This window comes from Chlorocebus sabaeus, chromosome 20, assembly GCF_047675955.1.
Source record: "Chlorocebus sabaeus isolate Y175 chromosome 20, mChlSab1.0.hap1, whole genome shotgun sequence".
Lineage (NCBI taxonomy): Eukaryota > Metazoa > Chordata > Mammalia > Primates > Cercopithecidae > Chlorocebus > Chlorocebus sabaeus.
This window is the reverse complement of record NC_132923.1, coordinates 82948353-82976297: the sequence shown is the minus strand read 5'-3', so window position 1 is coordinate 82976297 and position 27945 is coordinate 82948353. Positions and strand designations below refer to the sequence as shown.

At 44.6% G+C, this 27945-nt stretch overlaps 2 protein-coding genes and 1 pseudogene across 12 annotated transcripts in view; 1 reads left to right on the top strand and 2 right to left on the bottom strand.

Moving 5' to 3' along the window:
- NDC1 (NDC1 transmembrane nucleoporin) overlaps positions 1-1327 on the bottom strand; it is a 67076-nt gene extending 65749 nt beyond the window's left edge. The window contains exon 1 of one of the 2 annotated variants that reach the window (XM_007978687.3): positions 1110-1327. In XM_007978687.3, coding sequence (XP_007976878.2) covers positions 1110-1166 — 57 coding nt within the window. In that variant the 5' untranslated portion in view covers positions 1167-1327. Of the gene's footprint in view, positions 1-811; positions 881-1109 lie in introns of those variants that run through there. The other variant, XM_073007295.1, reaches the window with a different exon arrangement.
- Positions 1328-3354: 2027 nt separating this feature from the next.
- LOC119624890 (large ribosomal subunit protein eL37 pseudogene) lies at positions 3355-4789 on the top strand (annotated as a pseudogene).
- Positions 4790-8836: 4047 nt separating this feature from the next.
- Positions 8837-27945, bottom strand: part of YIPF1 (Yip1 domain family member 1) — a 44121-nt gene continuing 25012 nt past the window's right edge. For 5 of the 10 annotated variants that reach the window (XR_494313.3, XR_494311.3, XR_494308.3 and 2 more), the window contains 3 exons: positions 22325-22422; positions 16910-16960; positions 13327-13879 (listed from right to left, as the gene is read on the bottom strand). Coding sequence is in view for 4 of the 10 variants with exons in the window: in XM_038000211.2 (XP_037856139.2) it covers positions 22333-22422 (90 nt within the window). In the remaining 6 variants the exon portion in view is untranslated. Of the gene's footprint in view, positions 10140-12540; positions 12642-13326; positions 14061-16909; positions 16961-22324; positions 22423-27945 lie in introns of those variants that run through there. The other 5 variants (XM_007978682.3, XM_007978683.3, XR_494309.3 and 2 more) reach the window with 4 other exon arrangements.

Here is a 27945-nt window from a genome sequence, read left to right as displayed (position 1 = left end):
TTATTCAGCCACAAAAAGGAATGAAGTACTCATGCATGCTAAACATGCACCGGGCACGATGGCATGCACCTGATGTCCCATGTAGTTAGGAGGCTGAGGTAGGAGGACTGGTTGAGCCCAGGATTTCAAGGCCAGCCTGGAGAAGATACCCTATCTCTATTATAAAAATAATTTTTAAAAAATTTTAGGGGCCAGGCACGGTGGCTCAAACCTGTAATCTCAGCACTTTGGGAGGCCGAAGTGGATGACTCACTTGAGGTCAGGAGTTCAAGACCAGCCTGACCAACATGGTGAAACCCCATCTCTACTAAAAATACAAAAATTAGCTGGACGTGGTGGTGCGTGCCTATAATTCCAGCTCCTCAGGAAGCTGAGGCAGAACTGCTCGAACCCGGGAGGCGGGGGTTGCAGTGAGTCGACATCGCGCCATTGCACTCCAGTCTGGGCAACAGGGAGCGAGCCTCCGTTTCAAAAAAAAAAAAAAAAAAAAGATAAGACTTAAGGACCCAAAAGTTTTTAGTTTGGAATACAGGGGAGATGGCAGTGCACTGGGATAGAAGCACTTTTCCAAAAGGGATCTTTCTCCTCTTTCTCTTTGCACTCCAGAGAAAGGATGTAGTACTTGTTAATTCCACAACTTGTTAAGGAGGAAGTACTATTACCCTCAGCTCAGTCCCACTCTACCTTACAAAGAACACCTGCCCTGCTTACTGGACCCTAACCCCAGTCTCTATTAATGACACATTTCTTTCCAATTCCGTGCATTCCTTCCCACTTCTTAACGAAACAAAATTATTTATTTTGCACCTACTGGACACGGTACCCTTGCGTAAAACTCCGCCTTACTCCCTATTCCAATCTCCATTCAGTACATCCGTCCCATTCTGAGCAACTTCCTTCCACTCGGGACCCCTCTCCTACCCCGTAACCAGCTTCCACTCAGGACGCCCCACAACCCCGCAATCAGTCCCCCAGGTGGTGCCTTCCACACGCGTTCTCTCCACGCTACCCTGGGATGGGCCCTCCCCCGCCCAGCGCGCACGCGCGGTCAGAGCTTCCTCGCCCGACCCGATCCTGGCAGCGCGTGCCACAGTGCACGCCGCACTCACGCGCCACAATATGTCCCGCGACCTGCCAGCGCAGGGCCCACTCACGGCCGTGGCCATGGAGATGGCGGCCCCCAGTCTAGGGAGTACGGGAGACAGTGAGCCCGCCCGCCACCGCAGTTCAAAGGGAGAAAAGCCCCAGGAGGACCCTGCTGGGGCTGCCTCAAACGCTGCCTGAGCGAAGCCCGGCCCAGGCCTCAACCCATCCCTGCAAGGCTTCGTCTGGACAAGCTCAACGGGCCAGGACTGCCGCGCAGACACGTCCCGCAAACGGGGCTGTAACTACAGGAACCGCCCTGTGGCGTCCAAAAGGTCTCTTCGAAGCAGGGTCCAGCGGGGCGCCAGAAGCAGGTGGCGGCGCTGCATGCTGGGAACTGTAGTCTCGACGGCCCCCTGGGAGAAAGTAGAAGGAGTGTTGCATTCTGGGACTCGGAGTTCCAAAGTACAGAATGCAGGGAGTCGAGGTCTTCCTGGAGGTGCCTTGAGGCATGCTGGAAATAGTAGTCTTTTATAAAGCCGATAACAGCCACAGTATTGATTGATTGGAATTCTGCAGTTAGAAAAAGCTAGCAAAATGATTTGCCCTCATTTCTCCCTATTACTTTATCAGTCACCTAAAAATGAAATCAAAGGATGTGGTGGTCCTCTCCACAATAGGTACGCAGTAATTTTACTGAAATTTAAAAAAAAAAATTCTCTGGAGATGCCTTTGGTTTCATAAAATCTGGTTTCTACTTCCAGATCTGCCACTTGCTAAATTGAATATTTTTATCTTCTCTGAGCCTCCATTTCTTAAGGATGAAAATAAAAATATCCTGGTGATATTGTGAGGATGTAAATAATATGCTATACAAATATCATCATTAATATACTGCCAGTAAGAAAAAAGGTTTTTCAGCAACCCAAGTTTCACCTAATGAAGTCTTCTCAGTGCTTTAGACCTCAGTGAGATCCCTGGATGCATATCGCTAACACCTTTTCATGCTCAATCACATGCCACAGTCAACATTCAATACTCAAGACAGAAATAGATTCAGTGATTTACTGACTAAAGAAATGCATAGGCTGGTGAGAGGAATTGAGATCACACCTACTGCTCTGCAATGTTTGCCAACAATGGCTTCCTGAATGCTTTAAGATTATATCCTATTCACTTCCAAAACCATGTTACTATCAATCGTGTCTAAAGCACTGCAGGACAAACTGGGAATACAACTGATAGATCAAGTCTCTGCCGTGAAAAGACCCATCTGGTGGTGGAGAAAACTTGTAAAGAATTAGTCCAGGCCAGGCACAGTGGTTCATACCTGTAATCCCAGTACTTTGGGAGGCTGAGGCAGGAGGATCACAAGCCAGGAGTTCGAGACTAGCCTAGGCAACATAGTGAGACCTCGTCTCCACCAAAAAAATTAATAATAATAATAATAATAATTAGCCGGGTGTAGTGGTGCACACCTGTAGTCCAAGCTACTCCATAGACTGAGGCAGGAGAATTGCTTGAACCTGGGCGGTTGAGGCTGAAGTGAGCAGTGATGGCACCATCACACTCCAGCCTGGGCCATAGAGTGAGACCCTGTCCAAAAAAAAAAAAAAAAATTAGTCCAAATGAGTGTTCATAAAGACACCTCATGTTCTAAGGTTCTTGTGGTAGAGACTACTCATTGACTGCTTCAATATCTATTCTCCCCTTCTTTCATAATAATTGAACTCCCCATTTTTAACTGGGCATATAGTTACATTTCCCAGCCTCTCTTGCAGCTAGGTGTGGCCAGCTGACTGAGTTCAGGCCAATAAAATATAATCAAAGTATTGCATGGTAGCTTCCTAGAAACCCCCTTAAAAGGGAGCTTCTGCATGGTGGTCTTTGCCTCTTCTTAATCCCATCCTCCATTCAGCTGCCTGGATTTGGGATGTGTTGGCTGGAGCTCTAGCACCATACTGGACCACAGAAAGGGGGTCACACTGTAGGGAAAATGAAGTACTGAGCTTAAAGGAGACTTGATTATTTACAGCAACCACATCAGTCCTAGGCTACCTGCCTTTACCTCCTAATTTCATTTATACAAGAGAGACAATTGTTTATTGTTTAAGCCACATCTATCTATCTATATATATATATATATATATATTTTTTTTTTTTTTTTGAGACAGAGTCTCACTCCTTTGCCCAGGCTGGAGTACAGTGGTGTGATCTCAGCTCACCAAACCTCCACCTCTCGGGTTCAAGTGATTCTCCTGACTCAGCCTCCTGAGTAGCTGGGATTACAGGTGCATACTACCATGCCAGCTAATATTTGTATTTTTCAGTAGAGACAGGGTTTCACCATGTTGGCCAGGCTGGTCTCAAACTCCTGACCTCAGGTGATCTGCCTGCCTTGGCCTCCCAAAGTGCTGGGATTACAGGCATCAGCCATCACGCCTGGCCTCTGCTTCTATTTTTATAGCACCTATCACAATCTTAAATCATCTTGTGTATTTGTTTACTTCTTATTGTCTGACTTCTCACTAGTATACAAACTTCACAACAGCAGGGACTTTGTCTTGTTTATCATTGCTTCCAAAGTACCCATTACATTAGTAAGTAATCAATGAATTTTTATTTAATGAATAATGAATGAGTGGAAGAAATTAACTATATTGGACAGTGTTTCTTCAGGACAACAACTTTTGATACCTATATCAAAGGGGGATTTAATGCAGGGAATTGGTAACAAAGTTGTTGGAGAGGCTGAAAAAGCATGGGAAAGAAAGAACGGGGCTGCAGTAGCAAACAGCAGAAAGGAATTACTGCCCAAATACCAGGAAGCTACTACTTCCATTAGAGCCATGAGACAACACTGAATGCTGAGCTGAGGGTGGTGCCCCTGCTGCTGTTAGAACTATTGTTTTGAACACCCTGTAGCTGCTGAAAGCACCACCCAGAAATGCCTGCAACTATCCAGAGTTGCTCTCTGAGCCTTTGAAAGCTATAACCTGGCCAAGCGTGGTGGCTCACACCTGTAATCCTATTGGATTACTTTGGGAGGCCGAGGTGGGTGGATCACAGGGTCAGGAGATTGAGACCATCCTGGCCAACATGGTGAAACCCCGTCTCTACTAAAATTACAAAAATTAGCTGGGCGTGGTGGCACGCGCCTGTAGTCCCAGCTACTCAGGAGGCTGAGGCAGGAGAATAGCTTGAACCAGGGAGGCAGAGGTTGCAGTGAGCTGAGATCATGCCACTGCACTCTAGCCTGGAGACAGAACGAGACTCTATCTCAAAGAAAAAAAAAGAAAAAAGAAAAAGAAAGCTATAAACTAATTATTTGAAACAGAATAAAATAAAATTTTTAGATGATACAAGACCTCTTTGGTCTCAGTCACAGAAGCGAGACAAAGGGAACATCATCGTTTGGAAAGCATTGCGATAAGATACACACGTTGTGCTGCCGCTGTGCCTCTAAGGCCTACTACCTTCAGAAGTCAACCTGTGGCAAATGTGGCTACCCTGCCAAGCACAAGAGGAAGTAAAACTGGAGTGCCAGTGCTGAAAGATGAAACACCACCAGGGCTAGTCAAATAAGGCACCTAAAAAGTGTGTATCACAGATTCAGGCATGGATCCCGTGAAGGAACAACACCTAAACCCAAGAAGGCAGCTGTTGCAGCATCCAGTTCATCTTAAGAATTTCACTCCAGCCTAGGCGACAGAGCGAAAATTCATCTCAAAAATAAAAAAAGAAAGAAAGAAAAAAAAGAATTTCGATGATTAGTCACCCAATAAATGTTCTGGTTGGCCAGGCGTGGTGACTCATGCCTGTAATCCTAGCACTTTGGGAGGCTGAGGCAGGTGGATCACTTGAGGTCAGGAGTTCAAGAACAACCTGACCAACATGGTGAAACCCCATCTCTACTAAAAATACAAAAATTAGCTGGGCATGGTGGTGGGCACCTGTAATCCCAGTTACTCGGGAGGCTAAGGCAGCAGAATCACTTGAATACGGGAGGCAGAGGTTGCAGTGAGCCAAGATTGCGCCACTGCACTCCAGCCTGGATGACAGAGTGAGACTCTGTCTCAAAAAAAAAAAAGTTCTGGTTTTTAAAAAAAAAAAAAAAAGAAAAAAAGATACAAGACATGAAGAACAATACCAGTTAGAATTAGAAAGACTCAGAAATTATGTGATAGAACTCAGGGAAGAAATCAAAATTTAAATAATTATTATAAAATGGAAGTTGAATTAGAAGAGCAAAGAAACACAACAGTGATGTCATAACAAAAGAAGAACTTTTTTTTTTTTTTGGGAGATGGAGTCTTGCTCTGTTGCCCAGGCTGGAGTGCAGTAGCCGGATCTCAGCTCACTGCAAGCTCCGCCTCCCAGGTTTACGCCATTCTCCTGCCTCAGCCTCCCGTGTAGCTGGGACTACAGGCGCCCACCACCTCGCCCAGCTAGTTTTTTGTATTTTTTAGTAGAGACGGGGTTTCACCGTGTTAGCCAGGATGGTCTCGATCTCCTGACCTCGTGATCTGCCCGTCTCAGCCCCCCAAAGTGCTGGGATTACAGGCTTGAGCCACCGCGCCCAGCCAAGAAGAACATTTTTTAATCAAAAAAAGAACAAAGAAACAAAAACAATTTTAAGTGACAAATAGAGAAAATAGGCTAAGAAGATCTAACATATGAATAACGGGAGTCCCTGAAGACTCTGGAATCTCATTTTAAACCATCACTGTCTCACCCAACAACATGCAGGGATGTGGGAATTCCTTTTTGTTTTTAAATTACTCTAATATTTTTAAATGAGTTGACATTTTCTTGAAGTTTTTCCTTCAAAATCTTCACTTGTTGCATAGCCTTTAATATTTTATAGCCTAAAAAAGATAAAGGGTGGTGGTGGCAAATAGCCCTTCTTTCTCCCAATCTGTAACCTGTTTCAAATTCAGTCCTTCCAAGAGAAAGGCTGCTAACTTGTGATAAAATGTGATTAGCCGGCTGGGCACAGTGGCTCACACCTGTAATCCCAGCACTTTGGGAGGCTGAAGTGGGCGGATCACCTGAGGTCGGGAGTTCAAGACCATCCTGACCAACATGGAGAAACCCCATCTCTACTAAAAATACAAAATTAGCTGGGCATGGTAGCGCATGCCTGTAATCCCAGCTACTCAGAAGGCTGAGGCAGGAGAATTGTTTGAACCTGGGAGGCAAAGGTTTCAGTGAGCCAAGATTGCACTCCAGCCTAGGCAACAAGAGTGAAACTCTATCTCAAAAAAAAAAAAAAAAAAAAAAAAAATGTGATTAGCCATTTGCAAAGACAAAATAAAAGACATTCACTTTGAAAGACAGCTCCTTGGACATACAAAGTGTCTTGTACAACAGTATTTTTGTGGTGAGTCAAACAAAAAAATTTAAAACATATAGATGGTATTTGCCTGTGAGGTATGGAGAACACATATCCCAGAATAACTCTGATCTATTATTATTATTATTATTATTATTATTATTTTATTGCCAAACTCCAAGCCTCCGGGAACAATTCAAAAGGCATAGCAGTGTGGAAAGAAAAATCAGGCTCCTCCTTCTTCCTTTGATGCCCCCTCTCTGGAGCCAGGCTGCACTCCTGGTTGGCAGTTTGGTGGGCTGTCCTCTGCTGCCTGCTTCTTTGGGGTGAAATATCAAAGTAAAAGCTGATGAAGAGAGAAAGAGATCCAGGAGGGGAAACTCATATCATATTGCAAAGTGTGTAATCTAGGCTTTTTAACGTTTTCTCTCCTAGATTTTTAAAAGATTTTTTAAAAGGTTTTTTCTGCCTAATTTGTTAAAAAGACTGACTTACCCCTCTGCCTGTGACACAGAGACAGTAAAATAAAATCTGTGGTTGAAGGTAAGGCTCCATAGTGTCTCATTTCCAAGGATATGAGGAAGAGGCAGGATCAAAGGCTTTTTCACATAAATACATATGCAAGGCAATAGGTAAAGGCTTTAGAGTCAAATGGGGATGTGAGTCCTGGCTCCGTGCTTCATGGCAGGGTGGTTAGCTTAAGCAAGTAACTCAACCTCTTAGTACATCAGTTTTCTCAACTGTGAAAAGGGGGATAATAGTGTGCACTGTTCTGCACTGTTTTTTTGTTTTGTTTTGTTTTTGAGACGGAGTCTCACTCTGTCGCCCAGGCTGGAGGGCAATAACAGCACTCGATCTTGGTTCACTGCAACCTCCGCCTCCTGGGTTCAAACAATTCTCCTGCTTCAGCCTCCCGAGTAGCTGGGATTACAGGTGCAGTGTGCACTGCTCCTTATTTCTATGGACCTATCTAAATTGAGCCCCCACCCTTCAAATAATGTGAGTCATTAATACTCCAGGCACATGATAGGATTGCACTTCGTGGCCCCCTTTGAAGTTAGGTATGGCCATGTAACAGTTCTAGCCAATAAATTGTGAGAAATAACATGTATCATTTACTGGTGGAATTTAATTGCCATTATGAGACTCTCCAGAGCTCTCTTTCCTCTGGCACATGGATCAACAATATTTTAGATGTTTGTTACTCCATCACCCCCAGATGCCTGAGTGACCACAGTGAACAGAGTCTCCTGCCAGCCTGTGATTGACTTACAACATGAGCAAGAAATAAAACTTTGATTTAAGCTGCTTTAAACTATCATTTACAGTTCTTGATTATTTTATTTCATTTTATTTATTTATTTTATTTATTTATGAGAAGGAGTCTGGCTCTGTCGCCCAGGCTGGAGTGCAGTGGCGCAATCTCGACTCACTGCAAGCTCCGCCTCCCGGGTTCACGCCATTCTCCTGCCTCAGCCTCCCGAGTAGCTGGGATTACAGGCGCCCGCCACCTCGCCCGGCTAATTTTTTTTGTATTTTTAGTAGAGACAGGGTTTCACCATGTTAGCCAGGATGGTCTCGATCTCCTGACCTTGGGATCTGCCCACCTCAGCCTCCCAAAGTGCTGGGATTACAGGTGTGAGCCACTGCACCCAGCCTCATTTCCTATCTATAACATCTTTTATCCCCTCTGTTTAGGAGAGAGGTAATGATTATCTACTGTTTTCCTCTTATGAACAACATAGACATTATTTAGTAACTTCTACCTCCTCCCCTTCTTCTCCTCCAGCAGGTGATTTGAAGCAAAGTTCTTTTGCTATATCTCTAAGGCAACCAGCAGGCTTATTCTGCTTTAAACATGCTCTCCCCATTCTCCTTCTTCTTTTTTTAGTTATACTGTAGATTCTTTTAAGGGCACATAACCATTATAAACTCTATTTTCTCCCTCATAAGCATTATTTACTCTTAGTTCTACAGGTGAACACATATTTAGTGCTCACCACCTGCTATTTCAATGTCTTACCAGTCATTTTGGTTGTCTGAAGTACGTTCTCTAGAAGATACCTCAGAAAGGTCTCATGGGAATATTCCCTGTGTTCTTCCACATTCATAACGTCTTGTCTGTGGCCAGTTTGGTTAGATGTAAAACCCTTAGCTCATATTTTCTTTCTTTGGGTATCTTAGATATGTTACCACTGTCTTTGGACATAAAACAGTGTCACCAACTATGTCTCAGTGTTGATCTTCTGTGTTGATTTCCCCAGGTATGAGTGTGCCCGTTTTATATGTAGTCTTTTATTCCAGAAAATTTTAATCATAGTTTTTTAAAAGTGTATTCTTCTCCATTGCTTTTGTTTTTTCTTTGGACATCTATAATAAATCTTTAGATCTTCTCTGCCTATCTTCCATATTGGTCACTTTTTCTTTTTTTTTTTTTTTTTTTTTTTTTTTGAGATGGAGTCCTGATCTGTAGCCTAGGCTGGAGTGCAGTGGTGCGATCTCAGCTCACTGCAACCTCTGTCTCCCAGGTTCAAGTTATTCTCCTGCCTCAGCCCCCCAAGTAGCTGGGATTACAGGCGCCCGCCACCACACCTAGCTAATTTTTGTATTTTTAGTAGAGACGGGTTTTCGCCATGTTGGCCAGGCTGGTCTTGAACTCCTGACCTCAGTGGATCCACCTTCCTCAGTCACCCAAAGTGCTGGGATTACAGGTGTGAGTCACTGCGCCTGGCCCATATTGGTCGCTTTTTCTTAAGTTCTTTGATTTCTCTTTATTCATTCTGGAATTTAATCTGTTTTCCTCCTTTTTCACTTTGTATTCCCTTAAAGTATTATCTATTGTGCTTATTCACTCTAATATCCCTTCTATTATAATTCAGCCTTCATTTGTGAAATGAGTTTTCTCTCTTCTTTCCAATTCTTTCCTGAGTACTGTTACCTAATTTCTGCCTTATAATTCTGATTAGTGATTTTCTTTCATATCCTGTACCATTTTCTTATTTTAGCTCATTTTAAAACATTAAGTTGTGGCTTTTATCTGGGCATGACTGTCTGGAATACTTTCATTACCATTAGGGATGTTATTCTGCTCCTTGTTCTCATTTTTTACACAATAACTTCATTACAAGATTTGACTGTGATCCTTTCTGTTACTCTTTCTTACGTGAAATTAGTTTTCCTGAACATTTAGGAGGAAGAGGTGAGGCAGAATAGCTTCTCTAAATTCAAGGCTTTACAGCTTCCTTTTCTGCTTCCATGACATGTTCAAAAATACAGCTTCATCTTTCTGACATTGCTCTGTTCCCCTCCCGGACTCTCATCTGGACTTCTCTTTCCTTTGCCCCAAATATCACTGGCCTGCTCTGTTTGCGTTTTGCTTTCTGGTGCCTGGTTACTCCAGCTTCTTCAGACCTTGCTGCGGATCCCTTGCATGCATGTGCTGCACACTGGGTATTACGAAACTCCAGTTCCAGCTGCTGTTCTCCTGTTAGCCCATTACGCTTTCCAGGGAGTACCTATAGGCTGTTTTGGAGTGCTCTTATTTTCCAATTTCGCAGACACTCTGTTGCTTCCTGTGCTTCTTTCTATAAAAATGCTGATACCGTGTAAGTCTTGGCGCTGCCAGAAGATTCTCTCTGCTTGAATTTTTGTGTTTGTCGGATACCTTTTCACCTTTTGTTGTAGATGCCGATTTGTTTTTGATTTTGCTATCCCAGATGCCCTGTTTTTATGAGAGAATTCAGAGAGCTTCAAAAAGTATACTAGTGCCACTGCCATTTTCCCAAAATTCATTTCTCTCAATTCTTTGTATGATACCAATTAAATCAACCTGATAATGGACAAACCACCATCAACTTCTGTAAAAGTAGGAGCTCCAAGATGTACTAGTTATCTGTCTAAAACCCATTATCTCTTCCTTCCTTACCAACAGCATTCTGGTTCATTCAGGGTGACAGTGTGCCCAGCTAAAGAGCATTTCCCAGCCTCCCTTGTAGCTAGGGGTAACCATGGGATACAGTTCTAACCAATAAGACATGACCTTTTTCTCTGGAGAAAGCTCATTACAAGGCAGGCCAACTCCACTGGCCAACCCTCTTTTACCCTTTCCCTTCCTGGTGCCTGTCGAGATCTGAGTTGAGCTGGAAACAGCTGAGCTGCCAAGACTTGGAGTAGAGTTAAGACAAGTGAAAATGAAGTAACAGCAAGCCTTTCATCACTTACTGTGATGGTATAAGCAAGAGGCTAACAGGAGAAAGCACTGGCTCCCCTAATGTCCCACTTCCCACCATAGACCAGTGCCAGGCAAGGGTCAAGTGGATCAGTGCAAACGTGGGGATGGTCTCACTGCCAACTGATCCCTAAACAAAAGGCTCCTGCCATTTCACAGGCCTGGGGGCTGAGAGGAGGAAGAGGGGGAAGATCTAGGAGTAGAAAAGTACTGAGCCTTGGGAGTGAAAAAAAAATCTTCAAGTTCCCCGGTCCCCTACAGATAAATCAGTCTCTGCAGAGGCACCTGAAAAAGGCTACGGCTAGGAGGCATCCAAATGGAGGACCCTGGGCATGAAACGCAAATATGCATAAGAGTATCCTTGACTGTAGTCCCTTCAGAGACACGTGGCACTCACTGGGCACCCAGTCTGGTGTGGGCAGGCAGCTTTTCCCAAGAGGTCTGTTGGGTAAGGCTCTTGTCAGGCCTGAAAGATCAGGCACAGACTTTTGGCCTAGAGCCACACACCATACCACCTACTCTTTGCTGGAGGTAACACAGGCATCTTGGGAGTAGATGACAAATTCATGCTAAGGACTGCTGGGCAGAAGAAAAATAAAAAGAGATGGCATCATGGAGCAGCCATGTTAACCTCAGACTATCTCTAAATTTCTATTTACATAGGAAAGACAAAATGGTAAATTTATTTAAGCTACTGCTTCTCAGGGTTCTTTTACAGCTGAATGTAATTTGTAAGAGCTGCATGGAGGTCCCAAGGGCAGTGGCTCCCAAATGGTGGTGCTGGTTGGTTCATGAAACTTTCACTGGTCTTGGCTAGGCGAGAAAAATTTAACAGTTTTTCATAAAGCTAAACTTACCAAGTTTTTAGTGATATTGCCCTTCCAGATTATTTGATATTATAATGTCCTTTCTTCTATAAAGATAATGGTGCTGACAATGCTGTGTCTAAAATCCTTACTCAAAAATTAAATCCTGGCCACTTTATTATAGAATCTCTAAACATATTTTTGGAAAAATTGATCAGTGATACCAACTTAAAAGTACTTAGGAGCTTGTAGTCCTAGCAACTTGGGAAGCTGAGTTGGGAGGATCCCTTGAGCCCAGGGGTTTGAGCCCAGTGGACTATGATGGCTCCACTGCACTCCAGCGTAAGAGACAGAGTAAGACCAAAAAAAAAAGAAAAAAAAAAACTTAGAAGACTCAAGGGGGGGACACAAAACAGCTGTCTTCAAATATCTGAAGGGAATAAGGCTCAGATTTCTTCTGTTAGGCCCAAGGGCAGAGCTAAGTCCACCCAGTGATGGCTGCAGAGGCACTTCTGACAGAACAGGCCGCTGAAGGAGGAAACGTTGCCTGGAGAAAGCCAGATGCTGGCAGCCACTGAGCATTGATCACTGGACTGTGAGATCCAGAACAGGGAGCTTGTCTGTTCTGTTCACTGTTCTAGCCTCAGTACCTACAATACTACCCAGCACATAGTAGGTGCTCAGAATATATTCAGCATCTGATGGGAGGTTTGCCAAGGTGATGTTAAGCTCATTGTAGCCTAATTTGTGTGTCTTCCTTTACCTGCATGGTCAACCTTTTAAGTCCAAATGTGTCTTTGTAGCTATCTAAGAAATACATAGGGAACTCTATCTGGAAGAGCATGATATGATTTGGCTCTGTGTCCCCACCCAAATCTCATCTTGAATTGTACTCCCATAATTTCCACATGTTGTGGTAGGGACCTGGTGGGAGATAATCTGATTCATGGAGGCGGTTTCCCCCATACTCTTCTCATGATAGTGAATAAGTCTCACGAGATCTGATGGTTTTATCAGTATTTCCGCTTTTGCATCCTCCTCATTTTCTCTTGCCACCACCATGTAAGAAGTGCCTTTTGCCTCCTGCCATGATCCTGAGGCCTCCACAGCCATGTGGAACTGTAAGTCCAATTAAACCTCTTTTTCTTCCCAGTCTTGGGTATGTCTTTATCAGCAGCATGGAAACAGACTAATACAGAGAACAACAGAAACAGCAGGGGATCAGCAATCCTGACCATCAGAAGCTCAGCCTCCCAGATCATAGGCATTTTGAACAAAAAGTATGTTAAAGCTATCTTTGCGGTGTCACTGGTTTCTCTCTTTAATGCACACTAGCCAAGAAGTCAAAGCACCCTAAGAGAATTTTCTGAAATTTGTCAAAATGGGATGTAAATGAACTTTTTTTTTTTTTTTTTAAGAAAAGGTCTCACTTTGTCACCTAGGCTGGAGGGGCTCACTGCAGCCTCAACCTCCAGGCTCAGCCTCTCGAGGATGCTTAACATCACCTTGGCAAACCTCCCACCTTAGCCTCTCGAGTAGCTGGAACTACAAGCATGCACCACTATGCCCAGCTAATTTTTTGTATTTTTTTTTTGTAGAGACTGGGTTTCACCATGTTGCCCAGGCTGGTCTCAACTCTTGGGCTCAAGCAATCTACCCACCTTAGCCTCCCAAAGTGCTGGGATTACAGGCGTGAGCCACAACTTCTGGCCAAATGTGTTCTTTAAAACTGATACTCCATTCTTATAGGAGGAAACATTCAGATGTCCCGTTTTAACCCACACATCATAGCACCGAGCACATTCAATCCGATTCCCAGCAGCCTCCAGTACAGACAAACCATCAAGGAAAAACTTAAGGTCAAAGTCACAAAATGCAGTCACAGACATCATGTGAGGTATTTATTTTGCAAGCATTCAGTTCAGCTGTCCAGTATCAGGTTACCAAAGACAAATTTTCAAGCTCCCGGTTAATCTCCACCAAAGTTTCTACTGTTTGGTTACTTCAGGATGGCTACCATTTGGAGAGAAGAGGATCCCCCAGGTAGTCTGTACATAATTCAGAGAGAGGACATCAGAATTTAGCATGGGTCTGTTTCGGGTATTAAGGTACCACAGTGAAGCATGTCATTTGACTGTGGGTGGCAAAGGGATGGCACTGAGCATGCCTAACCCATTCCCCGGCATTTCAGTCCAGTCAGCGCATGCTCACAATGACCATCCATGTGTGAAAAAGAAGAGCTGAAAGACACATGTGCTGAGCAACATTTAATATCTGCTTGTTAAACGGGTGATTAGGCACCAGTATGGCCCCATCCAGACACTGGGAGTTTGTGCCACTCCATCAGTTCTGCTGGCTCTGCTCATTCTGCTTTCCTGCAGTGGATGCCACTTCCCAAAGAACCATGCTCCAAAAAACAAAAGAGAACTGAAAAACAAAACGGGACACTTTCAAGATGAAGAACCCCCACAAAAGGAAAGAGCCACATTGTAGAAAAGGATATTCATGTATGTTTAGAGGTATAACTCCAACACCAGAGCAGTCTGCTGCCACCAATTCCCCAAATCTTGAGCCTTGAGTCTGATTTTGATGCTCAAAGTAGAGCTTACTGTTGGAAGAAAGATGATGCTTTAAAAAGTTTTCTTCTATTTCCTTGGAAACCCAGTGACTCTCTCCAAGCCAGATCCCAAAGCTACCTTTGCCCATCCTTCTCTCTCTCTCTTCTCCGTGACAGCACTGTTAAGCACTAGAGGAGAAAAGGTAAGAGTGGATATGGAGGGACTTAAAGATCTGGGACCTGGAAAACCATGGTAGTTGAAATGTAAGGTTATATAGGAGATAGTGGCAGGATATAAGGCAGGTCAAATAAATCAGGGATAGATTGTGGCAATACAGGGGGTTTCAAGTTTGTTCTTTGGGCAATAGGGGACCAAAAAAAAGTTTCTAAGTAGGGAAGTGACATAGTCAAAGGCGTGGTCAGAATTATAAATTTTCAAAGACCCCTGTGGCTGTGTACAGGATGAACTGGAAGGAGAAAAAGAAAAGAAGTGGAGAAAGCCATCATGTTACTGCTACAGTTCAAATATTAAATGATTGGTCCTAAAGGCTAGGTATGGTAACGACAGGACAGAGACGAGAAATACTTCAGAGGTAGAAAAGACAAGTCTTGCTGACTGATACTATGTGGAAGGTGAGTGGGGGGAATCTACAATCTACTTTGATGCTGAGGTTTCTATCTTGGGTGACTGGATGGATTTCTTAATTAGTCCAACAAATATTGAGGACCCATGTGCCAGGTACTGGGTATGGTGATGAACAAGACAGACACGGTCCCAACTGTCGAGGAAGCAGTCTACCAAGAGAAGCAACAGGGCAGGCAAACAAATATAGAAAATATTATTTATTTAATTACAATTTTTTTTTTTTTTTTGAGACAGAGTCTCGCTCTGTTGCCCAAGCTGGAGGGCAGTGGCATGATCTCGGCTCACTGCAAGCTCTGCCTCCCGGGTTCACGCCATTCTCCTGCCTCAGCCTCCCGAGTAGCTGGGACTACAGGCGCCTGCCACCACGCCTGGCTAATTTTTTGTATTTTTAGTAGAGATGGGGTTTCACTGTGTTAGCCAGGATGGTCTTGATCTTCTGACCTCATGATCCGCCCACCTCAGCCTCCCAAAGTGCTGGGATTACAGGCGTGAGCCACCATGCCCGGCCTTAATTACAATCTTAACTTGCCAGGCGAGGGTGTAATAAAGAATCTAACCTATTCTGCAGTCAGGGACAATATAAATGATGGTGCCATTCCCTGAGACAGAAAAACATGAGGAGGATCTGGTTGTAGTGGGGGATGAGTACGGCTTGGAATGTAATGAATTATAGGCAACTGTTGGAATACCTAGCTGGGGATTTGCAAGAGACAGAAACTTGGAAAGAGGGGCCAGAGAGAGAGTTAAATCCAGGGGAGACTAAGGAATATGTTGGAGAATAAGTTCCTAATGCATAGCCTTCCACTTGGGAGAATGAGCTAGGCCTTCCTGGAGACATCAACAGGGCAATACCACATTCAGACATCAGCGTTTGATGATACCACGAAGGTGAGGCCGAGGCAAGGGCTATCTGCCCAAGTCTACTGGCTCAAGAAAAGAGAAACATTGCTAACAAAATATCTGTGAAAAGTGGCTGGAGAAGGTCAGACACCGTAATTTGCAGGCGTGAAAGAACCTAAAGCCCTGATCAGCCTTTTAGTAATCATCAACTTGGGTTCTGAAATGCTAAGTAACAGTAGGGACAAACAGGCCCACAGAGCAAGCACTCAAGATTTTATTTGCATAGATATGTACTCTGTTTTTCTCTCATCTTTCTGGCTGTCTATTCCAAATTAATGTCAAAACTAGGGAAGAATTTGAAGACTGGAAAATTCCCTTCTCAGGCGGGCATGGGGACTCATGCCTGTAATCCCAGCACTTTGGGAGGCCGAGGCAGGCAGATCACTTGAGGACAGGAGTTAGAGGCCAGTCTGGCCAACATGGCAAAATGCCATCTCTACCAAAAATACAAAAAAATTAGCCAGGCACAATGATGCATTCCTGTAATCCCAGCTACTCGGGAGGCTGAGGTATGAGAATGACTTGAACCTGGGAGGTGGAGGTTGCAGTGAGCCGAGAATGCACCACTGTCCTCCAACTTGGGCAACAGAGTGAGACTGTCTGAAAAAAGAAAAGAAAAAAGAAATTTCCTTCTCCTGCTGCCAACTTTTAATGGGGGGCCGGAAGCAAAGACGTTGGGAATTCTTGGCACTTAGGCCAGAGGGAGAAAAGTAAGATGTTATTGCCCTTTGTGCCAAACTTGGTCCCCAATGTCACCATCAGCCAGCACTTCCTTATCTCTTGAAGATTGCCTCTACCACCTCTTGGCCTACGACCTGACTCTTGACCACTTTTGGCTCCCATCTTGAGTGGCTGTACTATGGCATGGGCATTCTCTGTCCCTTTCCTTGGCTCAGCCCTGCAGCCAAGCCTTCTAATGTTGCCACTGTCTGATCTGGGATATTCCAATCAGAAGTTCCTATAATCATGATTCTCTCTTTAATGTAAAAGGGCCTTCTAGTCTGTGTGGCGCATGAGATGTAAAACTGGAGTATAGAATCTGGGAGGGTAAGGACCGATCTCCATCATTCACCAGCACAGAGTAGAATTTCAATGAATGAACAAGTAAAGATTTCCCAAGTAACCTGCCACATAAACCCAGGAAAGTTTTGATGCTATATGATAGGCCTAACAACTTGCTCAAATGAAGCTTTCTCCAAGTGTCTGCTGGGTGCTAGGGGGCTATATTGGTAAATAAAGTTCTGCCCTCAAGGAACTCTCAGTCTATGAAGTTACAGTGAATACGCAAACTGCCGTAATAAAAGAACATATGAGAACTGTAGAAGAGCACAGAAAAGAAAATAAGTAATACTACCTGGAGAAGTCAAGAAAAACTTCAGCAAGCAGAGGGTATCTGAAGAGAGTCCTGAAAAATAAACAGGAAATTGCCAAGTAGACAAGGCTTGTGAAATGAACACTCTTGACAACGTGAGCAACTGAAAGGATACCAGCATACAAACCCTGTGGATCTAGTCAGGAGGGTTTAATGACACAGGACCCTCCGGAAGCCCTCTCTGCATCATTAATTAAAGCCCTGATCACACTGCGATATGATAATCTGCTGATGGCCCTCCTCTGCGCAGCCTCACCTGTCAGTGCCCCTGGAAAGCTCGCCCCAATCTGGATGCTGCCTTTCAGATACTCCATCCCTCAAGCCAAAGCAGGGCTTCCCAGGTACAGTTTCCAGGCTCTACCAGGGTCTTGGCTCAGAGAAGACATAGCACTGCCCTCAGGTGAAAAGTTAATGAAGATGGAAGGATGGAAGCCAGATATTCTTTATATTATTTCAGTAACTTATGTAGGGGTAGCATGCTGATTACAAGTACAGTCCCACACTGCATAATGATGCTTCAGTTGACAACAGACCACATATACAATGGTGGTCCCATAAGATCACATCGTATTTTTACTGTACCTTTTCTATGTTTAGATACACAAATACTCACGATTGTGTTACAACTGCCTGCTGTATCCAGTATAGTAACATGCCACACAGGTTTGTAGCCTAGGAGCAATAGGCTATCCCACACAAGTGAGTTGTAGGCTATACCATCTAGGTTTAAGTATGTTCTATGATATTTGCACAATGATGAAATTGCCTAATGACGCATGTCTCAGAATGTATCCCATCATCAAGCAATGCATGACTGTAACTGGAAGCTCCCCTATGATCCTGAGGTTCCAGAGAGAGAAGGGGTTCTCCCTGGAATGTGTTCTAACCTAAGCCTTCCAATGCTCTCCTGGGAATGTGCCCTAAGCTAAGTTTTCCAATACACAGATTTACATAGGGAAGGTAGGTTACTGGTGAGATTAGAAGCCTTTATTTTTCAGTGAAAGCTGGGAGTCCAGAGATGACAGTAGAAGGCACAGCCAGCTCATAAATCAGCAGCATTCAGGGCTCTGGACAGCCTCTCTATCAGCAAAGCAACTGATGCTTCTGCCAGGGAGGTTGCAAAGAAGCTGTTAATCACTATCTCATTTGGAGACTTGACACCCAAATGGAGGCACTAACACCCACGTTATAGATCTGAGCAAAGTGCAGAGGTGTCAAATCTGTGTACACCAGTCTGTGAAGTCTTCAAGGGCCCTGAGGGCCAGGCTCTTCTCAGATGCTGCTCTGATTCTCTGAAGGCCTTTACAACCAAAATGAAACGAAGTAACTTAAGTCCTAGCTCAGGGGCAGGTTGAGAGAGACCCTCAACATGGCGATGTCAGGTACTTTGGGCCAAAAGAGAGACCCAGGAAACTGTTGCCATTGTGTTCTCTACCTCTGTCCCTCTCCAGCTGGGCTCGAATTGTCTTGTTCTCGGTGATGTGAGTCCACATCGTGTTATCATGTTCCCCGGTACAGCCTAGGTCTTCACCTTCCCAAAGCCATGGGAAAGAGACTACTTTTTCCAGAACAGCTAACTGACTGTGTTCAACCTTCATGACCCAGTTCAAACAAGAGCCCCTCTCTGACGCTTCCCTCCCGGCCAACTCCAACTGAGTCCTACCCTTCTTGACCCTATAATGCTACACTGACAACTTGGTTATGGCATTTAAAGCTTTAATAGTTCCTATATGGATTGACAACAGTATATGCAAATACTTCAAATATACACGTATCACTAGTTTGTGCTTGTGTACGAGAATCTAAAATGGCCTCCAATGATCCCTGCCTGTCTCCAGGCATTCATGCCTTTGTGTAATTCGCTCCCCTAGAAGGTAGGCGAGACCTGTGACTTGCTTCGAGTCAATAGAAGATGGCAAAGGTGATGACCATCTCTTCTATATTTACATTATATAGGACAGCAACTTCCATTTCACTATCAGACTCGATTGCCTCTCTCTCCCTTTATGGTTTTGATGAAGTGAGTGATCATATAGAGAGGCCCACGTGGCAAGGAACTGGGGGTGGTCTCCAAATGACCGTCAGCAAGAAGGCCCTCATTCTACGAAGCCACAGGAATTGAATCCTGCCAGCAACCTTGTGAGTTGGGAAGCAGATATTTTCCCAGTCTAGATTTCAGGTGAGGCACCAGCCCTGGCCAACATTTTGACCGCAGCCTTGGGAGAGAATCTGAAGCAGAGGAGCAAGCTAAGCTATCCCCAGAGTCCTGCCCCCCAGAAACTGTGAGAATGTGTATTGTGGTAATGCCACTGGGCAGCAATAGATAATTAACACAGCACACAAACTCTCAGCTGATAAGACATGCAATCAAAGGAGCGTGGAGACTGCTACTAAACACCTCTAGACGCGCAGAGGAAGGCTCCATCAAACAGCCAAAGGCTGTTGAGAACCTGCATTTTAGTGATAAAAAGAACATTAGTCTAAAAAATGGGAAAGTGAAAAACCTCAAAAATTGGCTCCCCAAGACTTAGCTATGAGTCCCAGCTCTGCCTCTAAGAGATAGGTGATCTTAGTCAACCCAGATTTACTAAGCCCAGCCTTCTCATCTATACATAAAATGTGGTCAATAGGGCGGGTAAGAGTGGCTAATGAAAGAATAAACTAGAAAGTGTTTTGTCAGGCCAGGTGCGGTGGCTCACCTGTAATCCCAGCACTGTGGGAGGCCGAGGCGGGTGGATCACAAGGTCAGGAGTTCGAGACCAGCCTGGCCAACACAGTGAAAGCCTGTCTCTACTAAAAATACAAAACATTAGCCAGGCGTGGTGGCGGATGCCTGTAATCCCAGCTACTTGGGAGGCTGAGGCAGGAGAATTGCTTGAACCTGGGAGTCAGAGGTTGCAGTGGGCCAAGACTGCACCAAGCACTCCAGCCTGGGCGACAGAATGAGACTCCATCTCAAAAATAATAAAAAAAAAAAAGTGTTTTGTCAAATGGAATGTGATAGACACATGTTAGTTTGCCCAGAACTCTGGGGTGGCCTTGGGTAAGGCACTGTCCTCTCTCGGCCTCAGCTCCCTTATTGTAAAATGAGGAGGGAAGCCCATGCTATTTAATGTGTACAAGGGCTCTCACCTTCTTTGATTCTTTTATTTTTATTTATTTATTTTTTTGAGATGGAGTCCAGCTCTGTCGCCCAGGCTGGAGTGCAGTGGCTCGATCTCGGCTCACTGCAAGCTCTGCCTCCCAGGTTCATGCCATTCTCCTGCCTCAGTCTCCTGAGTAGCTGGGACTACAGGCGCCTGTCACCGCACCCGGCTAATTTTTTTTGTATTTTTAGTAGAGATGGGGTTTCATCCTGTTAGCCAGGATGGTCTCGATCTCCTGACCTCGTGATTCACCCACCTCGGCCTCCCAAAGTGCTGAGATTACAGGTGTGAGCCACCGTGCCCGGCCTGACCTTCTTTGATTCTGACATCACATACCCATGAGAAGAGAGAAAGAGGCAAAAGTGATAGGCTATGACATTTTACAATAGTTCCCCAGTCATTCTACTGGCCAGGGTGACTGTCTTACCATCAAGGAACTGGAAGCATTTGACCAGTCATATCTAGTCAACCTGCAGGGCCTACAACCTGGATTCCTCAACTAAGAGGGAAAATCCCCATTTGTTTTACAAAAGGAAAAAAGGATCAAGGTAAAGTCAGTGGGAGCCGCTGAACACAAACTACTGATGCACTCTGAGAGGGATAGTAGCTTTGATTTTATTGCTGAGCACCTTAACTATGTGCCAGGAGCTTTTATAAAAATGATCTCCAATCTTCACTACAATCTTATATAGGTTGTGTCATTCTTATTTCAAAGACAAGTTAGCTGAGGCTCAAAGAGTTATAAGCCCCTTACCCGAGGCACATTGCTAGTACATGGTAGGGCTGGGATTTATCATTATTATTATTAGAGACAGGTTCTCTCTCTATCACCCAGGCTAGAGTGCAGTGGAGCAATCACAGCTCACTTTAACCTCCATCTCCCGGGCGCAAGTGATCCTCCAACCCCAGCGTCCCAACTAGCTGGGACTACAGGAGCATGCCACCAAGACCAGCTAATTTTTTGTATTGTTTGTAGAAATGGAGTTTTGCTATATTGCCCAGGTTGGTCTCAAACTCCTGAGCTCAAGTGATTTGCTTGCCTTGGCCTCCCAGAGTGCTGGGATTACAGGCGTGAGCCACCACAGCTGGCCTGGAATTAAATGGTAATTTTATTTAATTCTAAGCCCCTGGTTTTTGCACATATCTCATGGCTCTGGGAGACAGCAGCTTGGGCAGAAAGGACAGTCTGTGATTACAAAGCGAAGTAAAGGTTCTTGGCCTGCAGCAAGATCATGTGCAGAGTGTGGTTTCATTTATACTTGCCACAAACATTTACTGAGTGCCCTCTGTATACTAGGTTATGTGGTAGGCAATGAAGATATAGAGTAACACCATTCCTTGTTCTTGTGGAGCTCAGTCTAACTGGGGAGACACTGTAGTATACAGTGGACAAATGAATGAATAAATAGCTGAACAAATGAATGAATAGGCAGATGGACACATGATTTGTCAGCCATTAGTGTTTCAAGCACCATGAGAGTGATGCTTAATACAAAGTGTAATGGGATTACCAGATAAATGATAGGACCAGACAAATGGCCGGGCACGGTGGCTCACACCTGTAATACCAGCACTTTGGGGGGCCAAGGCAGGTGGATCACCTGAGGTCAGGAGTTCAAGACCAGCCTGGCCAACATGGTGAAATCCCATCTCTACTAAAAACATAAAAATTAGCCAGGCGCTAGTGGCACACACCTGTAATCTCAGCTACTCAGGAGGCTGAGGCAGGAGAATCACTTGAACCCAGGAGATGGAGGCTGCAGTGAGCTGAGATCATGCCATTGCACTCCAGCCTGGGCAACAAGAGCGAAACTCTGTCTCAAAAAAAAAAAAGAAAGAAAAGAAAAGAAAAGAAAAGAAAAGAAAAGAAAAGAAAAGAAAAGAAAGAAAAAGAAAAAAATCACCAGGATTATTATAAAATGGAACAAACCCATATTGTGCTCTAGGAAAGGGTTCAGGGAGAAGAAGAGAGTCCTCTCTGCTGGGACCAAAGGCAGGAGCTCCTCTTACAGAAGAACCTAACAGCTCATGTTATCCAACTCTATAAAGCCAGTATCATGTGGATTTCAAAATAGAGGCCTTCAATAAGAGGAACACAGAAACACAGACATGCACATGCACAAACCCACACTGAACTGGCAGAAGGATAAAAGGGTCTGGCCCTCTGTGCTTAAAGCTAACAGTAACAGAATTGATAAACCTGCCCATGTTTTATGGCACCACATAGCAAAATAAAAATAGAATCTCTTACTTTCCTCATTAGCTGGACTTGGCTGCAGCAACTGTTTGGTTCAGAGTAGCTGTAGTTGTTGGGAGATGGTCCATCTCTGGTGCATCAAAAAAGTATGCCTGTGGGAAACAAAGACCCAGCAGGGAGTTAAAAAGACAATGGTCCGGGTAAGTGTTTTTTAGAGTCCATGCTAACAGTACTTCTGGGCTCTCACAGTCCCTAAGTTCTTCCCACCATATTTGTCATCACACTAAACTACAACCATCTGTTTATGTTTGTCTCACTAAATTGTGAGTACTTTTAAAAATTTAGCTACCATGTATTGAGCACTTACTATATTACATGACTTACTCTTAATAACCCAATGAGGTTGTTAGGATTATCCTCATTAGACAGATAAAGAAACTAAGACTCAGAGAGACTGTCATTTGATCAGGTGAACATGGCTAATGAGTGGTGAAGCCAGAACTCAAAGCTAGGTCTGTCTGACTCCAAAGCACAAGCTCTTAATCACTACATTATACAGTCTTTCCTCCAGGGGAAAGGCTGTATCCTTCTTCATCTTTGTGTCACCAGCACCCCTGCACAGGGCCTAGCATACGAGGTAACCAATCAATACCGAATGAACTGAACTACATTAGCTTGCTGCTAAACTAGTTAGTTGGCTTTCTGCAAAGACCTTGAAAAGAAAGTGCTAGGCATGCTTTCCCTAAAAATTTTTCAGCTGGGAAGCGAAAGGTTTGCTAAGTGCTTCCACTCACCATCTACAACTTAGCTGTCAAAAGTCAGAAGGAGGTAGAGGAGGGAAGACATAAGGAGAATCTTTCCACCCATCTCAAGGTCTAGAGAAGCCTAACTTGAGCGAAGCCTAACTTGAGCCCAGGAAAATACCAATCTCACTACCCTTGAATACTGGTTGTTCAAAGGAAAGGTGAATTTGTTACTATATCAAGGCCCACTGAATATTCATGACACCACCTTGGGGTCAGTGCCCTTAGGAAGGTACACTGTTAGAAAGCCAACAACCATCTTTCACCAGCTCTGCTCTCTATCAGCCAGAAGGGGGCACCAACACAACATGTTGGAGCTCTACCCTATCTGTTGCTATTCCGTGTTAATTTTCTGAAAAGTTTCCAGATGATGCCTTTCTCTGCAGACTCCCTCTAGTTTGCCCCATTCCCAGAGCAACTCTATTACTTTTAAGAAGCTTCCTCCCTAGGAACCCTTCCAGCAGCTGTTTTCTGAGGCAAGAAAAGAAGAGTCCCTAACTTAAGTGGGGGATAGGGCCACAGTGCTAGTGCTGGGCTCCTCCAGTTCTCCCACAGGTACACTGTGCCACAAGCCCCCAGGATGCAGGAACAAAGTCTTTCTTCCAGGTAGCAGGACACCCTTGTAAGACAGAATGAGCAAAGACGCCCAGGTTCTACACCTGGCTCTGCTATTAGCTCACACTGTGACTTTGGACAAGTTGCTCCACCCACTTCAGCCTCAGCTTTCTGATCTATAAAATTTAAGGATTAGAAAAGATGATCTTGGGGCTGGGCATGGTGGCTCCAGAGAGAGAGAGAGAGAGAGAGAGAGAGAGAGATTGGGTGTGGTGGAAAGAGAGAGGGAAAGAGAGAAAGAGAGAGAAGGCAGGGAAGGAAGGAAGGAAGGAAAGAAGGAAGGAAGGAAGGACGGAAGGAAGGAAGGAAGGAAGGAAGGAAGGAAGGAAGGAAGGAAGGAAGGAAGGCAGGCAGGCAGGCAGGCAGGTAGGCAAGTAAATAAGATCTCAGCTGGATGTGGTGGCTCACACCTGTAATCCCAGCATTTTGGGGGGCCAAGGAAGGTGGATAATTTGAGGCCAGGAGTTCAAGACCAGCCCGGCCAACATGGCAAAAGCCCACCTCTACTAAAAATACAAAAATTAGCCAGGCGTGGTGGCGCATGCCTGTCATCCCAGCTACTCAGGAGGCTGAGGGACAAGAATTGCTTGAGCCCAGGAGGCGGAGGTTGCAGTGAGCCTAGATCACACTGCTGCACTCCAGCCTGGGTAACAGAGGGAAACCCTGACTCGAAAAAGAAAAGATGATCTCTTAGGACCATTCCTTGAACAATCTTGAATTCTATGATTCATTAATCCCACAAATGCTTAATAATAATCACAGCCATCATTTGGGGAATGCCTACTGTGCACCAGACACATACTTGATCATTAATCTGCTCAAAAAATGCTATAACAGGCCATTTTATTCCTTTTAAAGATGAGAAAGCTGAGACTCAAACAGATGGAATTTTCCCAAGGCTAGACAACTATGTGTCTGAGCTAGGATTTCAATCCAGTTGAGTCCATCTCCATAGTCTGTGCTCTTCTAATTCTCCACCACTTCCTGCGATTTGTTGCCTAGTCTATGTCCAGTCCAGATCTAGGCACCATGGAGACCTCGAAGCTGAATCAGCAGGCTCTCTGTGGGTAGGGGCAGGGCACAGTTCCCTGTAAATGCCGGCAGTAACCACCTCAAACTTAGGCTTGTACATCTCCCAACATACACCAAGGGTGCAGCCTCTAGGTGCTTCCTCAGTCATCCCTGCCAGGTGTGTTCTGGTATAAATTAGACATCATTTACATGTGCAATCACCGAGGGGCCCCTGGCAGGTGTGGGGCTGTTATATGCTTCACTGCACTAAGGCAAAAACACCAATCTGTGTTCCCCAGGGGAGAGTGAGCAAGCCAAGCTGCCTGGTTCAGCCGGTGCCCCTCAGCTCAAATAACTCCCCTGCCAGTTCCTCCCTCTGCCTTAACAATAATGTCTTCCATTTACATGACTCATCATATTTTCCATGCTGCATATATCACTCAATCCTTGCAACAGTAAAGATGTTGCCATGGCATGCACGATTGGCCCCTGTTTCTAAGTGAGGAGGCAGGAATCCAGAGAAGGGAAATCACCAAAGCAGGTGGTAGTGGAGCTGGGTCTGGAACCCAAGTTTCCTAACTTCTGGCTCAGTCCTTCTGCAGTAAACAATGCCTCCAGAAGAAAAAGGAGGGGCTGGTCACTGTGGAGAACAAAACCCAGGCATGGTGGGCCCCTGGCTAGATACCTGACCACAGGATGGTTCCCTTCCTCCAGAAGGAGAAAACTGTGCCTTCTGCTCCAGGAAGAGGCCCTGCACCCCACAAGGACCTCCCTGCTCCACAGTCCAACCCGTCCTGCTCCTCTGAGTCCCTTACAGACTGAACAGCCTCTTCTCCTGCCTCTTCATCTCCACTGCTTTCTCATCCAGGTGTGTAATGGGTAAAAAGTTCAGGAGAGATGAGAAGATGTCAGTGAGAGGCATCAAGGAAGGGCGTTGTCATTAAGAGTGGGAGACTTCAGCTTTGGCCCCAGTACTAGTTGTGGGACCTTGGACCACTCTCACTTGGGTGCTGTGGAGGAATAAGCAGCATACTGGCCCTGGCCGTGTCTGACAACACAGGCTCCTTTAATGACTTTGCATCTGAGGAACACTTCACAGTATGTGGAGGGCTTTCACAGCCAGCTCACGGTATCTCACAAAACCCCATGAAAACAACAATCTCTTTCACAGATGAGGAAACCAAGGTTCTGAGAAGCAAGTCTGTTGCCTATGTTTGCAGTGCTGAGCACCTCTCAGTCCAGGGCACTCCCTGCTTCAGAATTACACTCTCTTTCAGAAAGTTCCTGAGCAGCGAGATGGGCAGGTAAATCCTGGGTTCAGCGCCTTCTGCCCCGAAACGGAACAATAGGCACAGGAGGTAAAAGGTCCTGCCATAGGTACTAGATGAAATGGGTTCTTTTTTTGTTGTTTTTTTTTTGAGATGAAGTCTCGCTCTGTCACCCAGGCTGGGGTGCAGTGGCGCAATCTCAGTTCACTGCAACCTCCACCTCCTGGGCTCAAGCGATTCTCACACCTCAGCCTCCCTGGTAGCTGAGACTACAAGCACATGCCACCATACCTGGCTGATTTTTTTATATTTTTGGTAAAGACAGGGTTTAACCATGTTGCACAGGCTGGTCTCAAACTCCTGAGCTCAAGCAATCTGCCTGCGACTTCCTCCCAAAGTGCCGGGATTATGGGCGTGAGCCACCAAGCCTGGCCTGAAATGGGTTCTTAATAATAACCATAATACCTCCCTGCTCCACTGCTCAACCTGCCCTGCTCCTATTCCTTAGAGAAATGAGAAAGGCAATGCTTCCTCTCCTGCCTCCTTCTCCTCACCAACTTCTCAGCCATGTACATGAGCGGAAGAACTTCAGAAGAGAGACGGGAGATGCCAGTGAGGGACAAGAGATGCCAGTGAGAGTTGGTCACAATGAAAAGGATGTTCTTCAGCAGACAGAAAAGTTCCAGAAGAATCACGGCAGCATTTTAAGTGATCAACTCAGAGATTCCAAGTGCCAGAAATGAATAGTGTCATTCTGCCATGAGTCAAACCAACAGGCCCGCCTCAAGGGTTTAAAGCTTACGCACATGTAAAGTGCATGTAAACTAGGTTTGTGTTTCACAACTTGGCACTTTTTATGAAACTTGTTTAATGATAAAGCTTTGGGATCTCATTGATGCATTTAATGAGACAGGTTATCTACACAAAAATGTTAAAGATCAAATGATGCCAAAGAAACATTTACTCCTAAAATTGCAAAACATGACCAAGGGTTTGGAAACCTGCCATGTGGACAATTTTCTAAGTGCTATAAGACACCTTCCCATGGCCATGTCCTTTCCTTCATTAGGGACCTTAACATTCTTGGACTCGGATTTTTTTTTTCAAAACCTGCAACAGGGCTTGTTAAGGCCGTGGACAGCAAATTTTGTGTACAATGCATACAGAAGACACAGAACCATGTCTCCTTAGGATCAAAGGAAAGGGACCTAATTTATGGGCATTTATAGGACAAGTTCCATGTTAAGTGCTTTATAATATCATTTTATTTGGCTCTCAGAACAATCTTGTGGCAGGAAATATACCCATGTCACAGATTAAGAAATTAAGATTCAGAGAGGAACAATAACATCTCCAAGTTCACACAGCCAATGAGTGACAGAGCTGGTCTTCAATCTGTGCTTATCTGACTCAAAAGCACATGCTCTCCCTAAAAAGACATCTACATATGAACCCAAACACTATTTTAAATGTTGTTCACCTCAAAAGTAACTCCACTTTCCCATATCTGACTTCATTTTCAGGCTTTCTACCTTCAAATTTAAAACTTTTAATTTCTACCTTTAAATTTAAACTTTAAACTTTCTACATTTAAATAAAACTTTAAATTTCAAAAATCTTTCTAGGTATGTGCAGAAAATCAGCAAAGGCATCCAAAAACAGAATCCCCCACCCCAGTTCCCTAACCCTACATAGTCAGCCCTCCACACCCACAGGCTCGGCATCCTCAGGCTCAACCAACCATGATGAAAAATATTTTTTAAAAATATGTAAGTAAAAAAACCCAATGAGACAATAAAAATAACACATATTTTAAAAAACAATATAATAACTATTTACATAACATTTACATTGCACTAGGTATTATGAGTAATCTGGAAATGATGTAAAGCACATAGGAGGATGTGTGTACACCATTTTGATATAGGGAACTTGAGCATCCATGCTTTGGTATTCATAGAGGGTCCTGGAACCAACC